Source organism: Cherax quadricarinatus, chromosome 50 (assembly GCF_038502225.1).
Source record: "Cherax quadricarinatus isolate ZL_2023a chromosome 50, ASM3850222v1, whole genome shotgun sequence".
In the NCBI taxonomy this organism is placed as follows: Eukaryota; Metazoa; Arthropoda; class Malacostraca; order Decapoda; family Parastacidae; genus Cherax; species Cherax quadricarinatus.
The window spans coordinates 15,150,454-15,173,541 of record NC_091341.1 but is presented as its reverse complement, the minus strand read 5'-3'; the positions used below and the strand labels follow the sequence as shown (position 1 = coordinate 15,173,541).

At 44.2% G+C, this 23,088-nt stretch overlaps 1 protein-coding gene across 1 annotated transcript in view; it reads left to right on the top strand.

Moving 5' to 3' along the window:
- Positions 1-23,088, top strand: part of wg (Wnt family member 1 wingless) — a 131,721-nt gene that overhangs the window by 44,900 nt on the left and 63,733 nt on the right. Inside the window, exon 2 of the mRNA XM_070095428.1 lies at positions 4,669-4,946. Within this exon, the coding sequence (XP_069951529.1) occupies positions 4,669-4,946 (278 nt within the window). The remainder of the gene's footprint in view (positions 1-4,668; positions 4,947-23,088) is intronic.

Sequence of the window (23,088 nt, the reverse complement as noted above, 5' to 3'; positions counted from 1 at the left end):
TAGAAGAAGCAGAGGTGATGGTGGAAACATAGTCTCGCCAACAAGTGCGTTTAGCTTCACGGATGACACGGCGAGCGATCGCACGCTTCTGCTTAAAATCAACAAGTCTCTCAGCGGTTCTATTGTACCGGTACCTGCCCCATGCAGCACGTTTCAAACGTACTGCACGAGCACAAGCAGGAGACCACCAAGGCACGCACTTCTGAGAATGCCTGCCTGAGGTTTGGGGTATAGAATGAGAAGCTGCGGTATAAACTGATGTCGAGAAGATGTGTAGGAGCTCATCAATGGAGGATGAAGAAGGAACCTCACTAAAAGCAGTGAGGTGTGAGTAAAGATCCCAATTTGCCCGATCAAATTGCCAGCGAGGGCTACGGGAAGGTGGTGAATAGGAAGGAGAAGTAAGAATGATCGGAAAATGATCGCTGTCATGTAAGTCTGGTAGAACAGACCAGGTGAAGTCTAGTGCAGTGGAGGAAGAGCAGACTGATAGATCGATGCAAGAGAGAGTATGAGTACGAGGATCAAAATGGGTGGGAGTACCCGTATTTAAAACATGGAGGGGGTGAGAGGCAAGAAAAGCCTCCAACTGAATGCCACGTGAGTCACAATGAGACCCCCCCCAGAGGAAATGGTGGGCATTAAAATCACCAAGTAACAGAAGTGGTGGTGGTAAGGATGAAACAAGAAAGGCAAAGTCTGGGATAGAAAATGCTCGAGAAGGAGAGAGATATAAAGAACATATTGTAAACCACTTATTCAAGTGGATACGGGCTGCAGTGTAATGCAGCGAGGTATGGACAAATAGTTGACAGTACGGAATATCATTGCGTAGAAGAAGGGCACTTTCATTAAAGGTCCCATCTGAGAAAGGATCCGAAGAATACAATAAATTATAGCCTGAGATAGGTTGGAAAACAGCCGAGTGTAATTTTGGTTCTTGTAAGCAAGCACCAACAGGGGAAAACCTGGAAAGCAACATCTGAAGCTCACCCCGATTACCCCTGAGGCCGCGGATATTCCACTGTAAATAGGCCATGATTGGCGATGAAGAAAATATCAGGAATCTGTAGGTAAAGGCACCTACGGACTAGAGGGGTTAGAAAAGTCAACGTGTGGTGGCATTGGAAGATGTTCAAGTAGCGAAGGAACGGAGCGTTGCGAAGAATGGGGTTGTGAAGATGGAGGAGAGGGAAGAGAAGGAACAGGAAGTGAATCAGTGTCCATTGAAGGTTTAGTCTCTGCAATATATTCTGAAATGGCTTCAAGTGTTTCTGAATTCAAAGATGTATGGGAAACCATATTGGAGATAGGAGGAGGAGGGTGAGTAAAGATTGGGACAGTAATGGACTGTACCAAAGTAGAGGGGGAGGGAAAAGTGTAAGGGACTGGAGATGAAGTGTGGGGGGGGACAGAAGAGGTAGAAACCTGGGAGGTGACAGAAGAGGGAGAAACTTGGGAGGGGACGGGGGTGGAAGGCATAGTACGAGGAGGAGGGTGAATCTCCACACTTGTAATAGAGCCAGAGAGAGGGGAAGAACTAGGTACAGAGACTGGAAAGGTAACGTGTGGAGGTGGAAGAAGGGAAGGAAGGGGCAAAGAAGATTTGAGCAATGTGGATTTTTTGGACTTCTGAGTAGAGGGGCGATTGGTATTAGGTGTCGTACGAGGTCTTGTCGATACTGGGGCTTGTGAGGAAGGACGCGAAGATGTGAGAACAGACTGAGTTGTAGTCGGGACGTCAGAGCCAAGGACAGCAAAAGGATTAGATGCCGTAATGGCTATGGGAGGGGTAACAACAGAGGAGGCTGCAGAAGATGGGACCCCAGAAGTGGGGGGATGTTTGGAAACACGAGAATAAGAAACACGGGGTAGTCTCCCTTGGAGGCGGAGATGAGTAACTGCCATAGCATAAGGGAGACCTTCTGCCTCTTTGAGGCAACGGATTTCACGTTCATTTAAGTAGACCTGGCAACGGCGGGAGTACGAAGGGTGAGCTTCATTACAATTAAGGCAAGATGGAGGTTGACTGCAAGATGTATTAGAATGGTTGTCGGCACCACAGACTGGGCATTCGGCCATAGATCTGCAATATTTCGCTGGGTGACCAAAACGCCAGCAATTTCTACATTGTTGCGGTGTAGGTATCACCTTTCGAACTTGTAACCGATGTCCCGCGACATATACAGAGGACGGGAGTTCTCGGCTGTCAAAAGTTAAACGAGCCACATTGCAAGGGTAACGTCTCCGCCCCCGGGCAGGAAGGACATAAGTGTCTACTTTGAGGATTGGGAGATCCTGGAGTTCCAGCTGTTCAAAAATGTCATTGCCACATGACTGGAAATTCTGTTGGACTATGGTATGGGGCAGAATGACAGTACCACTACAAGAATTGAGAGAAAGATGTTTTTCAATAGTGATAGGAGTAGTATCGATATTCGAAAGGAGAGAAAGATCATGAGCTTGGGTAGCATTCTGGACAGTGACGATGCGCGTACCGCTCTTGAGAGCGTGAAATGAAATATCTCTGCCAACATGACGCAGGAGCGCTTTGGCAATACTATGGTCAGAAAGGTAGGCAGAAGAAGAAGTTGGTCTTAAAGTAAAGAATTTAGTCCATTGTGTGGTCCGAAACTGAGCGTGGAGAGGGAGTGCTTGACGTGTCGGTCGTTTCCGAGTAGAATGGGAAGGTAACGACGGAGCATCATCAGGAGATTGACGTTGGCGTTTAGGAGTAGGACCGGAGTTGGTCCGGCATGAAATGGGTGGGCGATTCGAAAATTGCCGTACCGTAGAGGGAGAAGCCGGAAGCATAGTCAAAGGAGAGCGGAGTTCAGACAAATCGAAGGAGTCAGTCGAAGCCCCGGTACCTGAAGCGGGTGAGGAAACAGCACCAGCAAGAGGTACAGGGGCATCAGGAGTGTCCGAAGAGTGGTCTAAACACAAGGCAGGGTCAGAATGGGGTGCGGTATCAAGAAGGGGCCCGGGGGTAGTGGTTTCATGGACTAGGGCTGCCATGGTTAGGTTACTCCTTTGCTTTTTGTTTTTAAGAAAAAAAAAGAAAGAAGAAAAGAAAATAAAAACAAAAAAAAGAATAAAAAAAGGGGGGAGCGGGGAGGAATAGTTCCCAGGAGGAATGAAAGGGCCGGAAATCTCCCTCCGCGCCCAAGAGGACTCGACACCGCTAGTAGCGCAGATGCAGCATGGAACCCGTGCCATACCCTACCCTTCATGCCAGTAAACCAGCAATCCGGGATAGCAACCTCACATCTGCCGAGCTACCTCGGTGGACAAAAGAGAGGGCGGCCGGATATCCGCCACAAAGCATACCTCCTTCAGCCACCACCCCCGGAATCCGAAAGGTGGCTTCCAGAGATACACCCGTCGCCCAAAAGACACCCAAAGCTACTCCGGGATACCGGAGAGGGATCGGGACATCCCTAGGCAATCCAGATTCCACGGCAAACTACGCCACCGCCAAGAAACCTCAACGGAATGGGATCGACCCCGGTGTCCTTTCCCCTACCTAGGAACTAGCGCGCCTGTGGGAGAAATCACGAAGGCTAAAAAGAGGAAGGGCAAAAGGGAGGGGTGAGGAGGAGGAGGAGGAATGGAAAAAGGGGAGGATGGGGAGGATGGGATAGGGGAGGGGAGAATGGGGGGTAATTAGGTTCGGTCTGAGGAAGAAGACCGACAGGGCTAATTCCTCAGACCAAGAGCCTCTTCACCACGCCAAGGAGCCCCCCTTGAAGAGGGGATTTAGTGCCTTTCTATATCAACTGGGATCTTATATCCAGCTTCTTTCTCATAGCATCCAGTTGCTCATCCGATTCCTCATCCATTTTCTTCTCAACTTCAGCCATAACGATGTCTGTGTTACTATCTTCCCTCCCTTCTTTTCTGCAGTTCCATTCCATGTTCCTGCTGCCTATTTACATTTCCTTCCATCTTTAGTCTATTTTCTTTCATTTTAATATGTTAATCGCATTAATCAATTTGGTTTCCGTGGAATATCTGGAGTGTTTTTTCCGATCGGGAATAAATCAGTGTTTGACACTGTTGGGTTATCTGAGGTTAAATCTTTAAGTTTTACTTTTGTGTGCTTGTAATATCTGTGTGTACTCACCCTTGATGAGAGTCTTACACCTTCTTAACACCAGTCAGGAGGATCTAACACCCTTCAGGAGGATCTAACACCCTTCAGGAGGATCTAACACCCTTCAGGAGGATCTAACACCCTTCAGGAAGATCTAACACCCTTCAGGAGGATCTAACACCATTCAGGAGGATCTAACACCCTTCAGGAGGATCTAACACCCTTCCTCTTGATCTAGCATCCTTCAAGAGGATCAATACCCTTCAAGAAGATCTAACACTCTTCAGAAGAATCTAACACATTTCTCCCCTCCCCCTTCAGGAGGATCTAACACTTTTCATTAGGCTCTAACACCCTTCAAGAGGATTGAACACCCTTCAATAGGATCTAATACCTTTCAAGAAGATCTAACGCCCTTCATTAGATCTAACACCCTTCATTAGGCTCTAGCACCCTTCATTAGGATGTAATATCCTTCAGGAGGATCAAACACACTTCAAAAGGATCTAACATCCTTCATTAGGATCTAACACCCTTCAAGAGGATCTAACACCTTTCTCTTTCCCCTGCAGGAGGATCGCCAAGGTCGCCGACCCATCCAACCTCATCAGCAACCACATCAAGTCAAACTCCCTCAGTGACCACGACCTGGACCCCGCCATCCGGCTCATCCTGCGCCGGAAGCAGCGGCGGCTGGTGCGGGACAATCCCGGGGTCCTGGTGGCTATCGCTAAGGGAGCTCGAACCGCCGTGCACGAATGCCAGCACCAGTTCCGCAACAGACGGTGGAACTGCTCTACCTCCGTCTTCGTCAACGGGAAGACGCTCTTCGGGAAGATCGTAACGAAGGGTGAGTAGAGAGAGAGAGAGAGAGAGAGAGAGAGAGAGAGAGAGAGAGAGAGAGAGAGAGAGAGAGAGAGAGAGAGAGAGAGAGAGAGAGAGAGAGAGAGAGAGAAATTTTTAATTACTGTACTATACTTAAAAATAGTACTTAACGATATTAAGAATAAATATTTCCTAATTTATCTCATTTATATATTTTTTTGTTAAAAAAAATCGTTCCTAGGCACCTTATTTATTGGAAAAAAATTCATTCTTATTTATTGAAAAAAACTCATTCTTATTTATGAGGGAAAATTCATTCTCATTTGTGGAAAAAAAATCATTCTTATTCAGAGAAAAAAAATAATACTTATGAGTAAAAAACTCATTCTTAATGAGAAAACACTTATCGGGAAAAAACTCATTCTTATGGATAAAAACTCATTTACGGAATAAACTCATTCTTAGACCCCTCGTGGAAGAAAATCTAAGATAATTTATGGGAAAAAACTAAATTCCAGCCATTATTATTCCTAATTATTCAATCAGGAAATAATGTATAATTATCCTTCATTAAAAAATTTATTCCTGGGTACCTCCTTTATAATGCATTTGTGTATAATAAAATATATTAAAATAAATTTGACTGCATTGTGGATGAGACTTGTGATAATAACTTCACCGGTGTCTTTATTGAGATGATAATAACTCTCAGTTATCATTATTACTGCTAAGTAATAACATGGTTATTATTGATACAGTACCTCAATTATTATAATTATCATTATTACTACTAATAAAAGTCAGTTAAAATTATTTACTGTTAATCATGCCAATTATTATTGATACAATACCTCAATTATTATTGATACAATACCTCAATTATTATTGATACAATACCTCAATTATTGATACAATACCTCAATTATTATTGATACAATACCTCAATTATTATTGATACAATACCTCAATTATTATTGATACAATACCTCAATTATTATTGATACAATACCTCAATTATTATTGATACAATACCTCAATTATTATTGATACAATACCTCAATTATTATTGATACAATACCTCAATTATTGATACAATACCTCAATTATTATTGATACAATACCTCAATTATTATTGATACAATACCTCAATTATTGATACAATACCTCAATTATTATTGATACAATACCTCAATTATTATTGATACAATACCTCAATTATTGATACAATACCTCAATTATTATTGATACAATACCTCAATTATTATTGATACAATACCTCAATTATGATTATTATTATTACTACTACTACTACTAAAACTCAGTTAATATGATTATTAATGCTAATTATGATTATTATTGTTAAATTATGATTATTAAAGCTAAATAATAATACAATTATTACTAGTAATAACTCAATTATGATTATTTACTATTATTATTACTGATAATATAATTATTGACGCAATACCTCAGATATTATTATTACTGCTATTAATAATAATAACTCAATTATGATTAATTACTGTTATCATTATTTTTACTATTAACGGAAATGTGCTAAACCCGTAAGATTAACACAGAGCCTAGGGGAAGACTAACTCCAGCTCCTTGGATCTAGAGACCCTCATCTGAGACCAGTTATGAATTACAGGTGAGGAGGGGAAAACCCTCACACCTGCTGACTAGAGGGGTAAACCCGTGGGGGTATGAGGGGAGAGGGATAGTTCCCCTTACCCTAGGTTTCCCCCCTCCCGCCAATCACCCCTTCCACCCCTTTAACCCCTAAAAAGAGTGCTCCTGCTCCCCTCTATCCCTGTTCCCCTTCCCTCGCTTCATTCCCCTCTCTCTCTTCCCCTCCCCTCTTCCAACGACACTGCAGCTGTGTGAGGGGTAGAGTTACCAGTGTGAGGAGGGGTGAGACGGGGAAGAGAAAGAGGAGAGGAAGAGGGGGAGGAGGAGGAGGAGGAGGAGGAGGAGGAGGAGGAGGAGGAGGAGGAGGAGGAGGAGGAGGAGGAGGAGGAGGAGGAGGAGGAGGAGGAGGAAGAAGAAGAAGAAGAAGAAGAAGAAGAAGAAGAAGAAGAAGAAGAAGAAGAAGAAGAAGAAGAAGAAGAAGAAGAAGAAGAGGGGGGAGAGGAGGGAGAAAATGAAAGGAAGGAGGGTTAACACCGCTCTTCGAATATTATAATAATAATAATAATAATAATAATAATAATAATAATAATAATAATAATAATTTGTAATTATATTCCAATAATTTGAGAGAGAGAGAGAGAGAGAGAGAGAGAGAGAGAGAGAGAGAGAGAGAGAGAGAGAGAGAGAGAGAGTTGACCAGATCAATAGTGCCGTTATCTGCCGAGAGAAAATTTTAATGTAGGAAGAAACAGGTAACTTTTATTAGCGTTGATAAAACGTTAAAATAACGTTGACATATAGTTGATATTAACTCGAATTAAAGTCGAAGCTCTAGCTGTTAAAGCTGAAATGATCCACAGTTGCTGAGCATTATATAAACCAGCAGCTGCAGCTTCCCAGCAGCTGGAAACAGAATATTGTCTGGAAAAATCAATCAAACCCAGCCCAGAATACCCTAATACTTGGCGACTTTAATGTAGATCCCTTAAAGTGGCCAAGAGAAACACAGCAGCAGCCACCAGCAGACAGAACCTTCCATGGGATGAACATTCTTATAAACTAGTATCACTAAGACTCTGTAATAAATTTACCTCAAGAGGCACGTAAGTTACCCTGTCTTCTAATAACATGTTCATTTTTCAACTATAATCTACCTTGTCCATAATTACTGCAGAGGTCTGAACATAGCTCAGACCTCTGCAACATAATTGTAACACAAGTGTAAGGGAACCAAGACTCTTCTATACGTTCCTTTCATGCTTAAGGGGAATTACAAACAAACCCATGGCGATCTTCAAAAGGGACCTTAATAAGTTTCTCAAGTGAGTTCTGATCAAGCAGGCTGTGGTGTGTGCACTAGACTGCATAAGGCTAGCACTAACAACCTGGTTAATCATGTCCCCGGGACCCGATGAGCTCCCCGGGACCCGATGAGTTGTTTTCAAGGGTACTTAAGGAATGCAAGATGGAGCTTAGTCAGCCATTAACGAGTGTATTCAATGCGTCCATCCTTACCAGTGTTGTGCCAGAGATGTGGAAGATGGCTAATGTGGTTCCTATATTCAAATCAGGGGATAAGTCCACTCCTTCAAATTACCGTCCAATAAGCCTGACATCTATAGTGGGCAAGTTATTAGAATCAATTATAGCTGACATTATCAGAAGTCACCTTGAAGAGCATAACTTGATAAATGAATCTCAGCATGGATTCACGAGAGGTCGTTCCTGCCTGACAAACTTACTGACGTTCTTCAATAGAACATTTGAGGCAGTTGACAGTGATAAGGAATATGATATTGTTTATTTGGATTTTAGTAAAGCCTTCGACAGAGTACCTCACAAGAGACTCTTAAGAAAAGTGGCAGCTCATGGTATAGGAGGTAAAGTTCTAGCATGGATTGAGGCATGGCTTACCAATAGAAAGCAGAGAGTTACCATTAATGGAGTGAAATCTGAATGGGGATTAGTCACTAGTGGCGTTCCACAAGGATCAGTTTTAGGCCCTCTCTTGTTCATAATTTACATTAATGACCTTGATGAAGGGATTACTAGTGACATGAGTAAGTTTGCTGATGATACAAAGATAGGCCGTATAATTCACTCTGAGGAGGATACCAATGAACTCCAGGACGATTTGAACAAATTAATGTCTTGGTCTGAGAAATGGCAGATGAAGTTTAATGTGGATAAGTGTAAGGTACTTGCCCTTGGTAATGAAAATAACCCTCGAAGCTATAATCTAGGTGAAGTAGAGCTTGGTCATACAGAATGTGAAAAAGACTTGGGAGTCATGGTAAGCAGAAATCTAAAGCCAAGACAGCAGTGCCTCAGTGTGCGCAACAAGGCCAACAGATTACTTGGATTTATCTCAAGAAGTATAAGTAACAGAAGTCCAAAAGTTATTTTACAGCTCTATACATCACTAGTGAGGCCTCATTTAGATTATGCTGCTCAGTTTTGGTCCCCTTACTACAGGATGGACATAGACTCATTAGAGAACATACAGAGAAGAATGACTAAAATGATTTACTGTGTAAGGAACCTCCCGTATGAAGATAGACTTAAAGCCTTAAATCTCCACTCTCTGGAGAGGCGTAGAATGAGGGGAGATATCATTGAAGTGTATAAGTGGATGACGGGCATAAACAAGGGAGACATTAATAAAGTACTGAGGGTGTCGAACCAGGTAAGAACCAGGAATAATGGATTTAAGTTGGATAAATTTAGATTTAGAAAGGACATAGGTAAGTACTGGTTTTCTAACAGAGTTGTAGATGCGTGGAACAGTCTTCCCAGTGGGGTGATAGAGGCTAGGACCTTGGGTAGCTTTAAGAAGAGACTGGACAAATATATGAGCGGGAGGGGCTGGGTTTGATTGGTGTTGGGGGGTGCGGGAGTTGTTTCTTGAGTAGCTTTAGGTAGATGTCGTTTTGATAAGGACCTGCCTCGTATGGGCCAGTAGGCCTTCTGCAGTGTTCCTACATTCTTATGTTCTTATGTTCATGTGGAGGCGAGGAGGCGGTGACCCCTGAAAGCGACTGCAGACAACTTTCAAGACTGTAGGTAACAAGAGAACCTAAGTCGCAGCCATACTAGCCTGAGTGAGCATCGGGACACGCCCCAGCACACACTTCCCTTGTAAATACAGGAGACGTCAAACAACTCGCGTCCGCATCATCTGTCTCAGACCACACGCAACAAAAACATTATTTATTGTACTCAACATTAACTCTAGACGCATTCTTGTACGCAACACTTACTTTGGATGTATTCTTGGTCAATACTCATGGGATGTATGACAGTGTGTGTGTGTGTGTGTGTGTGTGTGTGTGTGTGTGTGTGTGTGTGTGTGTGTGTGTGTGTGTGTGTGTGTGTGTGTGTGTGTGTGTGTGTGTGTTAATTTAAACACCGTCGGTATAAGAGTTAAGTGAGCGAGGTAGATTGTACACAAACATTTCAAGACGCGAGAATACACCACTCACTAACACTCATCCCTCTCACCTTCTTCCCCCCCCCCCCCCTCACCCACTCTACACTGATTATCTTCCTGGTGGTGAGGGGGGAGGGAGGGGTTGAACAGGACTTGAGAGGGTGCTGAGAGGGATGCTCTGCCTCTTTTTCTTTTATCATGGAGTGTTTTGTAGTATCCTCCATATTACATACACGTACACACACACACACACACACACACACACACACACACACACACACACACACACACACACACACAGGGACAGATGGCGAGGTGGGATAATGAAGTACTTAGTTAACTCGGTCGGAAAATAACATTGCCTTTACATCTGAGTCCCTCAGCGTGGTCCTTCAATGAGGTCTCACGGTCCCTCAGTGTGGTTCCCTCAGTGTGGTTCCCTCAGCGTGGTCCCCTCAGTATGGTCCCCTCAGTGTGGTTCCCTCAGTGTGGTCCCCTCAGTGTGGTTCCCTCAGTGTGGTTCCCTCAGTGTGGTTCCCTCAGCGTGGTCCCCTCAGTGTGGTCCCCTCAGTGTGGTTCCCTCAGTGTGGTCCCCTCAGTGTGGTCCCCTCAGTGTGGTCCCCTCAGTGTGGTCCCCTCAGTGTGGTCCCCTCAGTGTGGTCCCTCAATGAGATCTCAACATCCCTCACTACCAGGCTGAGGGACTGATTACCTCATCTTCCATTGTATTCTGTGTAATAGTTATGCATGACTGAAGGACTGATTACCCCCATTATCTACCTTCTGCATTTCAACTCCTATAAATTACCTCTGCATTGAATTGACACAGTGACAAGTTGGTGAAAAAAATTCCAATAACAATAACGATGTGTTTTAAATGTGTCTTGTTCCTCCTCTTGTCGGTATTACCTGGAGGGTGTCCCGGGGTCATCGCCCCAGCGACCCGGTCCATGACCAGGTATTGTGTACCAGTATTATAATTCAGCCAATGATAGTCAAATATATACAAGCTAGGAATGGAAAAATAAACAAAAATGCATTACAATGCGACCTTTGTTGACTACGTTTCGCCCCTTCGTCTTTATTTTTCCATGGTGTCGGTATTTTATACTATTAAACTCCTTGTACAAGTTAGTTGTTTCCTGGCATCTTTGAAACACTTTCTTTGTCGTAAACAATAAAGAGATAAGTGAAAGCCGTTGAAAAGCAAGACAAAAAGGCAATAGATAAAGTCCAGCATGGAGGGAAGCTAGGCTGCGTCAAGCAGTAACTTGATCTTCAAAACTGCCATCAAGTACCCCGTTCAGTAAGGTATTTCCGTCTCCATTCCTAAAGAGTCTCATCTCTCACCTTCAACTGGAGAATTCCACCCAAATCTGCGGCTGGTGTGGCGCGAGTGGCAGCCGCGACGCCAGCCCGCGTAAACCGCACTCTCCAATGACCGTCTTTTCGCGGGTTAATGAATGTTTATGGCGGGAAAATTGAGCGCGGGAGCGGTGTTGCCGTATTGGCGCGCACCAGCCCTACATTTTTTTTTATTCCAAATTCTCTTATTTTCCTCACAACATTAAAGTAAGTTTGCTTTTTTTCATGAGTATTTCGAGGTAAATCTTTGCACTATAATATATAATTTTGACACGGGCTTGCCCTTGGCGCATCAAAGCAACAGAATATCATAGCAGTTAGAGAGTGTCGGCACCCTTACTAATTTCTCTAATGGAGGTTTGCAAATCTGCCCAATTAAGCAGTGACTAGTTTGGGCACGAGAAAGAGAGAGAGAGAGAGAGAGAGAGAGAGAGAGAAAGAAAGAGAGAGATGATGTTGCTCCTGGTGGGTAGTCTACAGGACGACTGCGAAAAATATATGCTGAGAATTTACTTATTTTCTGTTTTAAGGGTCAAAGTATTTTTTTTTGGTTTAAAATAAAGGTTAATTTTCGTAGTTAATGATCTACTTGCAGCCGATAAAACACATTAGTGCGGCAATGATTTTTTTCGTAAGTTGCTGTCCGGGGTCACGGCCCCCACGGCTCGGCCCCCCCTCAGACCACCTGGTTGCTGGCCTGAGTGACCAGGCTGTTGGTGCCCGCCGGTGGCAAAGGTTTGACTGTCATAAATTTTTGATAAAGAGTTTAATGATGAATTTGAATGTTGGGTGACATGAACGTAAATAAACACATTAACGGAGGAACTTGCAATATAAACAAAGTGAATGTTGTACTACTAGGCTTAGGCTTGGTTACAAATACTACTGGTATTTTAGTAGACTGGTGTTGCAGTAGCCAGGCTTAGGCTTAGTTTCAAGTATTTATTGCAGCTTAGTAGACACAAAGACGGTAATCAAACTAAATGCAAAGTATGTGGTCAGCCTTATGGTCGCTTTCTTCAACACTATGTTCTTAATTGTCCACTTATTGGTGAATATAGAGACAGTATAATAACCTATGTGTTATGTCAGAGTATTTTATAAATGAAAATAAGATACGAGATATATTAACAAACATCCTAAATTTGCTTGCAACAGATTAGACAATTGTAAATATAAATCCAGTTCCTAGGTATTTTGTGTATCAAAATTCTCTTGCGCTACCATCCACAGGATGGACATAGGATGCACAATAAACTAGCCACTTTTGGGGCAAAAACTAAAATTAATATTATTATTATTAGTAGTATTATTACTGCTACTACTATTATTATTACTACTATTACTACTACTACTACTACTACTACTACTACTACTACTACTACTACTACGTATTTCTCTTTACTTCTATCTGCATTGCTGATATCAGCGACGTCTTTCGCTGGTCCTGGGTTGTGGGGACCCCCTTGGTGTCGCCAGAGGAAGTGGGCGAGCCTAAGCGAGAGGTTGTTTGCGGTCAGTGTTGCTCCCTCTACACAAGCGATCTCTCTTTACAATTTCCATAATTCTAAATTGTTCCCCCTGGCGGCATCGTCCGGACTTTACTTCATAACAGCTCCAGGAGGGAAGGGCATGGAGGACGAGAATCCTCCCTAACCATGGCGAACAACTGGAGACGTAACGCAAATCACTAAGGTTCTAGTGGCGATGGTGCTGGTAACACTGTGTGGTTGTAGAGAGTGCGGGGTTGTCAATATTGACATGACGCGCATGAGTGACCACGGACTGGCCGCTCCCACTGATAAGAACATAGAGAAACACTGCAGTAGGCCTACTGGCTCAAGCAACCTCATGGAATGATGAACAAGACATGTGCAGCAATTGCGTATCTTCAATGCCTAAACGTTTCGCCTGCACAACAGTCCTCTTCAGTGGAATACAGATGAATACAATGTGAAGGAGTCGCTCATGTACACCAGCAATAAAGTGAAACTCCACTGATACAGAGGATATCTCCTACAAATCCACTGTTAAGCATATGACCTCACCTTATGGGGCTGGCTACTTCACTTAGTGGGCCCTGAACATATACGAGGATGTCTTCAACTGCTGCACCTCGCCTCTGGTTGCAGCATACAAATCTCCATGTCCCCATATTACACTGGCAAATGAACCAGACACAGCAACATCTCGGGATCTTGATACAGTGAAATCTTCGACACTTGTCTATCCTGCAAGCATGACTTACTTCCGCTAGTGGATTTTTCCACTGGTGACGCAGCCTCCAACTGCTTCGCCCCGCCTGTCTTTGAAGCCACTTCTCCGAGCATATTCTGTATTTTATCAAGATTCATGGACTGAACACTTACCCTCCAGGCTGAGGAACTGATTACCTTAAATTTCTCATCTTCCACAGTTCCTCTCTGTATTGAACTGATGAAGCCGATGACTGGCGAAATGTTTCCACAAAAAAAGATACCCAAATTTTCCACAAGTGTCTTACTCATCAACTTGTCGATTTTCTATCTGCATTACTGATATCAGCGACGTCTTCACTGGTCCTGGGTTGTGAGGACCCTCTTGGTGTCGCCAGAGGAAGTGGGCGAAGCCTCTAGTGCAGGTGAAACGTTGCGCACGTTTCTTATGCACCATAATCAGGCAAAAATCTGGGACTTTTACTACATCACCCTTACTATCAGACTTCCGTGTAATATTAGCACTGTTAGACTTGTGGTTGTGTCAAGATCATTAGTCACCTTCAATATATTTACAAAGGGTCTTGTTGTTTGCTAGAACTGGGTCAAAGTTGCTTCTCTCATGAATTGTTTTCAACTGCAATCCTGGTCAACCTATAGCAAATATCGAAGGATCGCGATGTCTGGTGCAGAGATCGCGACATGTGCTGTGAGAGATCTAACGTAAGCGAGAAAATCGCGCTCTTACACTCCAGAGAGCGCTATGCTTGAGATAAATCGCGATGCATGCTCCAGAGATCGTAAAATCCTCTCCATAAATCGCGAAGTATGGTTCCAGAGCGTTCATCGTAATCTCTGGAGCCATACTTCGCTATATATGGAGAGGGCATTGCGATCTCTGGAGCATGTATCGCGATTTATCTCAAACAACGCGCTCTCTGGATTGCACGCGTGCGATCTTTTGCAGAAACCGCAAGATACGGTTCCAGAGATCGCTAAAGCATGCTCCACAATTTGCGATCTATGGCTCCAGAAGTCTTCAATACAACCAAGTTGTAATTTCCACGACGATCGCTCCAGTCCACCGTCAGACGACCCAGGCGAGAGAGAGAGAGAGAGAGAGAGAGAGAGAGAGAGAGAGAGAGAGAGAGAGAGAGAGAGAGAGAGAGAGAGAGAGAGAGAGAGAGAGAGAGAGAGAGAGAGAGAGAGAGAGAGTGTGTGTGTTTGCTCGTCTAAAGCGATACCGACCATTGAACACACACCCTCTTGTCTTTAGCGCCATGGTCTGAGGGTTACCACTGTTCACCAATACACAAACATTTATATTACCATAAGCCTTTGTGGGAGCTCATTTGCATAGACATTAAGCTCCGAAAAATGTACAGGCATTTTATGAGCACATTGTGATATGTGATAATATTACAGTGTGGATATGGGAAATGCTTTTACCGCGTGGTTATTGATATTAAGATCTCTTAATATTATTATTATTATTATAATTATTATTATTATTGAACCAGTATGGGTTGAAACACAACCTGGGAAATGGAAGATAATCAGATTTAATTTGAAAAAAAAAATGGTTCAACAGCAGTGATGGTTCCCATCAGAAATTCTTCAATGGTTCCCATCAGGACCCCTGCAATGGTTCCCATCAGGACCCCTGCAATGGTTCCCATCAGGACTCCTGCAGTGGTTCCCATCAGGACTCCTGCAGTGGTTCCCATCAGGACTCCTGCAGTGGTTCCCATCAGGACTCCTGCAGTGGTTCCCATCAGGACTCCTGCAGTGGTTCCCATCAGGGCTCCTGCAGTGGTTCCCATCAGGACTCCTGCAATGGTTCCCATCAGGACTCCTGCAGTGGTTCCCATCAGGACCCCTGCAGTGGTTCCCATCAGAACATCAACAGTACCTAGATAAATGGTTACCGTATTCTACTCCTGTTCTTCAAGATTCTCCTTTGTTGATAAATTAGACACATGCACATGTGTCTAATTTATCAACATGTCGGTTCTCTGAACCATTCATCTACAAATTCTCCTTTGTATGGACTGATGAAGCCACTGTGTGGCGAAACGTTTCCTCAATAAAGATACCCAAGAGTTGCACATGTGTCAAATTTATCAACAGTACCAACAAAGGCTAGAACAGCGACAGTACCGACATTGTTAGAACAGTGACAGTACCTACAAGCCTAGAATAGCGACAGTACCTACAAAGGCTAGAACAGTGACAGTGCTTACAAATGTTAGAACACTACAGCACCTACCAAGGTTAGAACAATGACAGTACCTACAAGGCTAGAACAGCGACAGTACTTACAAGGCTAGAGCAGCGACAGTACCTACAAGGCTAGAGCAGCGACAGTACCTATAAATGCTAGAACACTGACAGCACCTACAAATGCTAGAACAGTGACAGTACCTACAAGGCTAGAACAGCGACAGTACCTACAAAGGCTAGAACAGCGACAGTACTTACAAGGCTAGAACAGTGACAGTACCTACAAGACTAGAACAGCGACAGTACTTACAAGGCTAGAACAGTGACAGTACCTACAAAGGCTAGAACAGCGATAGTACCTACAAGACTAGAACAGCGACAGTACTTACAAGGCTAGAACAGTGACAGTACCTACAAGACTAGAACAGCGACAGTATCTACAAAGGCTAGAACAGCGACAGTACTTACAAGGCTAGAACAGTGACAGTACCTACAAAGGCTAGAACAGTGACAGTACCTACAAAGGCTAGAACAGTGACAGTACCTACAAAGGCTAGAACAGTGACAGTACCTACAAGACTAGAACAGCGACAGTATCTACAAAGGCTAGAACAGTGACAGTACCTACAAGGCTAGAACAGCGACAGTATCTACAAAGGCTAGAACAGTGACAGTACCTACAAGGCTAGAACAGCGACAGTATCTACAAAGGCTAGAATAGTGACAGTATCCACAAGGCTAGAACAGCGACAGTACTTACAAGGCTAGAACAGTGACAGTACCTACAAGGCTGGAACAGCGACAGTACCTACAAGGCTAGAACAGCGACAGTATCTATAAAGGCTAGAACAGCGACAGTACCTACAAGGCTAGAACAGCGACAGTACCTACAAGGCCAGAACAGCGACAGTATCTACAAAGGCTAGAACAGCGACAGTACCTACAAGGCTAGAACAGCGACAGTACCTACAAGGCTAGAACAGCGACAGTACCTACAAAGGCTAGAACAGCGACAGTACTTACAAGGCTAGAACAGTGACAGTACCTACAAAGGCTAGAACAGTGACAGTACCTACAAAGGCTAGAACAGTGACAGTACCTACAAAGACAAATGGAGAAGACACAAAGAATTATATAAACATCGCCGTTCGGAGCCATTTTTTTTTTTTTTTTGCTGCGAGGCGGAAGTGTTGGCTCGACTTAAAAGGCCAAGTCAACACAACGACCGTCGTGAAACATCGTACAGAAAATGACGTATTTGGAAAACGTCCAGCTTGTGTTTACAGTCTATTTCATTGAGCACTATGTGCTTTATTGTCCACTTACAGAGGAATATGGAGATAATGCAGGGTGTTACACTCGTAGGAGGCCCTGAGTTGGTGCTCCTGTAGTTGTAACCGTCTTGTTTGCATATTATGTTTGTAGTAAACGATAACTCAGGGCCTCCTACGAGTAGGAGGCCCTGAGTTACGTTTAGAAGCCCCAAGTTATCGTTGACCACATTCATGATATAGCAACAAGACGGCTACAACTACGAGAGTAAAAACTAGGGGCCTCCTACGAGAGAAACAACTAGGGGCCTCCTACGAGAGAAACAACTAGGGGCCTCCTACGAGAGAAACAACTAGGGGCCTCCTACGAGAGAAACAACTAGGGGCCTCCTACGAGAGAAACAACTAGGGGCCTCCTACGAGAGAAACAACTAGGGGCCTCCTACGAGAGAAACAACTAGGGGCCTCCTACGAGAGAAACAACTAGGGGCCTCCTACGAGAGAAACAACTAGGGGCCTCCTACGAGAGAAACAACTAGGGGCCTCCTACGAGAGAAACAACTAGGGGCCTCCTACGAGAGAAACAACTAGGGGCCTCCTACGAGAGAAACAACTAGGGGCCTCCTACGAGAGAAACAACTAGGGGCCTCCTACGAGAGAAACAACTAGGGGCCTCCTACGAGAGAAACAACTAGGGGCCTCCTACGAGAGAAACAACTAGGGGCCTCCTACGAGAGAAACAACTAGGGGCCTCCTACGAGAGAAACAACTAGGGGCCTCCTACGAGAGAAACAACTAGGGGCCTCCTACGAGAGAAACAACTAGGGGCCTCCTACGAGAGAAACAACTAGGGGCCTCCTACGAGAGAAACAACTAGGGGCCTCCTACGAGAGAAACAACTAGGGGCCTCCTACGAGAGAAACAACTAGGGGCCTCCTACGAGAGAAACAACTAGGGGCCTCCTACGAGAGAAACAACTAGGGGCCTCCTACGAGAGAAACAACTAGGGGCCTCCTACGAGAGAAACAACTAGGGGCCTCCTACGAGAGAAACAACTAGGGGCCTCCTACGAGAGAAACAACTAGGGGCCTCCTACGAGAGAAACAACTAGGGGCCTCCTACGAGAGAAACAACTAGGGGCCTCCTACGAGAGAAACAACTAGGGGCCTCCTACGAGAGAAACAACTAGGGGCCTCCTACGAGAGAAACAACTAGGGGCCTCCTACGAGAGAAACAACTAGGGGCCTCCTACGAGAGAAACAACTAGGGGCCTCCTACGAGAGAAACAACTAGGGGCCTCCTACGAGAGAAACAACTAGGGGCCTCCTACGAGAGAAACAACTAGGGGCCTCCTACGAGAGAAACACCTTGTATAATAATAATCTATGTGATATATCAAGGTATCTTATTAATGATAATAAGTTACTAGACATAAACAAATAACCCACAAAGAAGAGAAAGAAGCTTATGACCACGTTTCAGTCCGGCTTTGACCGTTGAGTGTAACTTGTAAATGTAATAAAGTTGGTAGAATTACCGACAATATGTAAAGTAAAAGGACACAAGTGCAACTAATGTGACATTTATTGTGGCAACGTTTCGCTCTCCAGGAGCTTTATCAAGCCATTACAAACAATACATGGACACAGAGGGTATATAAAGGCTCAGAGTGAGGTGAATACTAGTGAGGTACCATTTCGATGTTCACTAGTGGTAGTAGTAGTAGTAGTAGTAGTAGTAGTGACAAAAGTAATGCAATATGGTAGAGCAATTAATTTGTACATGAGTAAAAGGATATAAAAGCTATTACTTGGGTAACATAAAAATAGGTTGGACAAATATAAACTGGAATGAGGCGGCTTGTTTCAGTGTTCACTCTCTGTGCTTTGTGAACACTGAAACAAGCCGCCTCATTCCAGTTTATATTTGTCCAACCTATTTTTATGTTACCCAAGTAATAGCTTTTATATCCTTTTACTCATGTACAAATTAATTGCTCTACCATATTGCATTACTTTTGTCACTACTACTACTACTACTACTACCACTAGTGAACATCGAAATGGTACCTCACTAGTATTCACCTCACTCTGAGCCTTTATATACCCTCTGTGTCCATGTATTGTTTGTAATGGCTTGATAAAGCTCCTGGAGAGCGAAACGTTGCCACAATAAATGTCACATTAGTTGCACTTGTGTCCTTTTACTTTACAACTTGTAAATGGCCCAAGTCGGACCGAAACGTCGTCATAAACTCCTCTCTCCAATGTGCGGGTTATTTATATACTGTTTCAGACACAGTATTGTGCCTTTTGTTCTCTATACCAGATATATTCAGCAAATGTCCTGAATTTGCTTGCAGAATATAAGACATATTGAAGATATAAACCAAGATGTACTTCTGTTGGGTTTAGTTCCCAAAGTTTGTGTGTAGGTTCATGTTCGTGTTCTACCCTCCATAAGATGGGCATCGTGTGCACAATGAACCAGCCGCCTCAGCGACACAATCTAAATGCAGCTTATAGATGTTCCGATGGTGCTAATGTCACAGACAAGAGACAGACAAGCAGGTCAGCAATGTTGATAAATGGTTCAGAGAACCGACAAGTTGATAAATTTGATATGTGCAACACTTGGGTGTCTTTACTGAGGAAACGTTTCGCCACACAGTGGCTGCATCAGTCCAAATACAAAGAGAAATGGTGATTACATCGACTACCGGCTGAGGGACTGGTTACCTCAAACTTCTTTTTATTTTCACCATTCTTCTTTGTATTGGACTGATGAAGCCACTGTGTTGCGAAACGTTTCCTCAGTTTACCTGGAGTTTACCTGGAGAGAGTTCCGGGGGTCAACGCTCCCGCGGCCCGGTCTGTGACCAGGCCTCCAAGTGTTGCACTTGTGTCTAATTTATCAAGCATGTCAACGGAGAAGCCAGAAGGCAGGTTGCAGTGACGATAATGTTACTCCACCCTTAACACACACACACACACACACACACACACACACCTCGTGTTTATAAGGAAGTAGCGAAGATCTTTAGAGAGCTAGCGAGCGCAAGAGCAAGTCTCTCCGAGCACGAAGACCACATAAGCGACTTGATACACTCACAATCACCATTTACCACACGCAAAGCATGTAAGACACACGGCAGTGAGGGACTTAATAACTTACAAGTTAACAACATTATTGTCTTGTTGAATTAACATTTAAGAGAAAACCTTCACATCCCAAACGGGGATTAACAAGGACACAAGTACAACGCTGAAGTATCATTGTTGTCTATGGTCCCTGGTCTTATAATCGCCTGTGATCGACCGAAGAACCCTGCTGTGAAATTAATAATAATAATAAATAATAATAATAATAATAATAATAATAATAATAATAATAATAATAATAATAATAATATCTTTATTTCTACAAGTACATGTACAAGGTATACAGGCCTAGTTGACATCAGTGACATACTACTATATAGAAAGCCCCTTGTAATGCAGAACATTTCGGACAAATTAGGTCAGTTTTTTCCCAGGATGCGACCCACACCAGTCGACTAACACCCAGGTACGCATTTTACTGATGGGTGAACATAATTATTATTATTATAATCAAGGGGGAAGCGCTAAACCCGGAGGATTATACAGCGCCTGGGGGGGGGGATGTGGAAGGCATTCAGGCTTAATTCGGGGAACTGGAGCACAGATCCAATTCCCTAAATCAAGAGCCCCTCACCAACATCAAGGAACCTTCCTTGAGGGGTGGGTGAACATAAACAGCAGGTGTTGACACATTTCGTCAAGAAAGATACGCAAGGGTCTGCACATGTGTATTTCTCATCACTGACAGTATTGTGTACCATTTATAATAAAAAGGCGCACGTATTGCGCCTTTTTAATTCTTCAAAAAGAAGATTTGTTTATTTTTAAACCCAAGTCAGATTTTTGTCCCTGGATAAACAAGATATCAGCAGCAAGAAATGCGATCACTTGCTCCCCAAGCCTCTTTCCGTAGGGGTCCACAGATACGCCGCCTCCCACAGGAAAACGCAGCGTAGCTGGGGGACTGGCTTTTACCACAGTCTACTCTAGAATTCAGCGCCTCTGTATAGACATGTACTGATATATCCATTCCCAAATATCCATCCTCCCTCTTTCCACTTGGCTTCAAAGACCCCAAGCAAAACCTCGCTTACGTCTACCCCTCTCAAAACCGGCAAGAACAACCTCATGACGACGTTTCGGTCCGTCTTGTATGGTGAATTGTTCCAGCCACGGTATTGTGACTTTTTATTCCCCGCTAATGTGTTTGGTCTGAATGACCCACAGTTTGTATCTGTGTGCACAAGGACCTTTCGTGTTCGCTCCAACGGATTGAGTATTTGGACAATCCTTCAGATGACTAGGTACAATGTCCACTTGAGGGCGAGAGGGGCTCATCCTTCTCATTTGAGCGTTTTTAGGACGCCTCTCTTAATCGGATGTGAAGGAGCAAAGGAGACGAGCATATGATCGGATTTAGGAGTTTGTTGACGCAGACTGCTCAAGCAGTCTGCGTCCTGGAGGTGAGCAAGAGCAGGAATTTGTGTCTTGGAGGTGAGTAGGGGCAGGAACCTGTCTTGGAGGTGAGTAGGGTTAGGTACCTGTGTCTTGGAGGTGAGTAGGGGCAGGAACCTGTGTCTTGGAGGTGAGTAGGGACAAGAACCTGTGTCTTGGAAATGAGTAGGGAGGTACCTGTGTCTTGGAGGTGAGTAGGGGTAGGAACCTGTGTCTTAGAGGCGAGTAGGTGTAGGAACCTGTGTCTTGGAGGTGAGTAGAGGCAGGAACCTGTCTTGGAGGTGAGTAGGAACCTGTGTCTTGGAGGTGTGTAGGAGCAGGTACCTATGTCCTCGAGGACAGGACACAGGTATTGTGTTCTGGAGGTGCGCAGGGGCAGGTACCTGTGTCCTAGAGGTCGGTCACATTTTTTAATGCGACCGACTGAAGATTAACGAGGGGGGGAGAGAGAGAGAGAGAGGGAGAGGCAGAGAGAGAGAGAGAGAGAGAGAGAGAGAGAGAGAGAGAGAGAGAGAGAGAGGGAGAGGCAGAGAGAGAGAGAGAGAGAGAGAGAGAGAGAGAGAGAGAGAGAGAGAGAGAGAGAGAGAGAGAGAGAGAATAATTGGGGTATGGAGGCTGTGGTCTAAGACCAATCACCGTCACAGGTAACCCAGTGACAACACCTGTCTCTCCTTGTCAACTGGCGTGTCGTATTGGCTTGTCCCAGTGTCGTTTCCCAAGGCACGCGTGTCCAAACCCGTCGTCCTTTAGTTCCGCAGACACAGGGGCGAGAGTACCGTCTCTTCCAGTGTGTGGGATGAGGCTGTGATGTGTCACCCTTAATGACGTGTTACGTGTAAAGTTAATGGGATGGTGAGAGGTCGTGACTCCATCTACACTGGTGAGGAGACGTGGAAGATGTGAAGGAGGGGAGCTCTCTCTCTCTCTCTCTCTCTCTCTCTCTCTCTCTCTCTCTCTCTCTCTCTCTCACTCACTCTCTCTCGTTATTATTATTATTATTATTAACGCTCTCCAGTATAAAAATCACAGAAATTTTATCAACAAAAATAAAAACAAAAACAACAAAGCAGAAAAAAACAACAACGTGTTTCAGTTTGGGTCATAAATAAAGAGAAAATAAGAGCGTATTTGCTTGTATTTCCAACGTGTCTATCCTGCCTCTCCTCACCTCCCGCTCTCACCTACCTGCTAGTTCTATCCTCTTCCATCGTCTCGATGATTTCTGATGAGATGGTGGAAAACTACACGAAGATCTGGATAAGTTGATGCAACGTAAGTGGCAGATACAGTTTAATGTAGACAAATGTAAGGTACTAAGCCTGGGGAAGGAGTCTAACCATAGCACTTGTAATCTAAATAATGTATAACTGGAGGGGGTTTCGGGGGTCTACGCCCCCGGGGCCCGGTCCGTGACCAGGCCTCACAAACCTAAGTCACCGTAAATGCGACGATGATTTAGGAGTTCTCGTTAGCAGCCAAGACAACAATGAGTAAG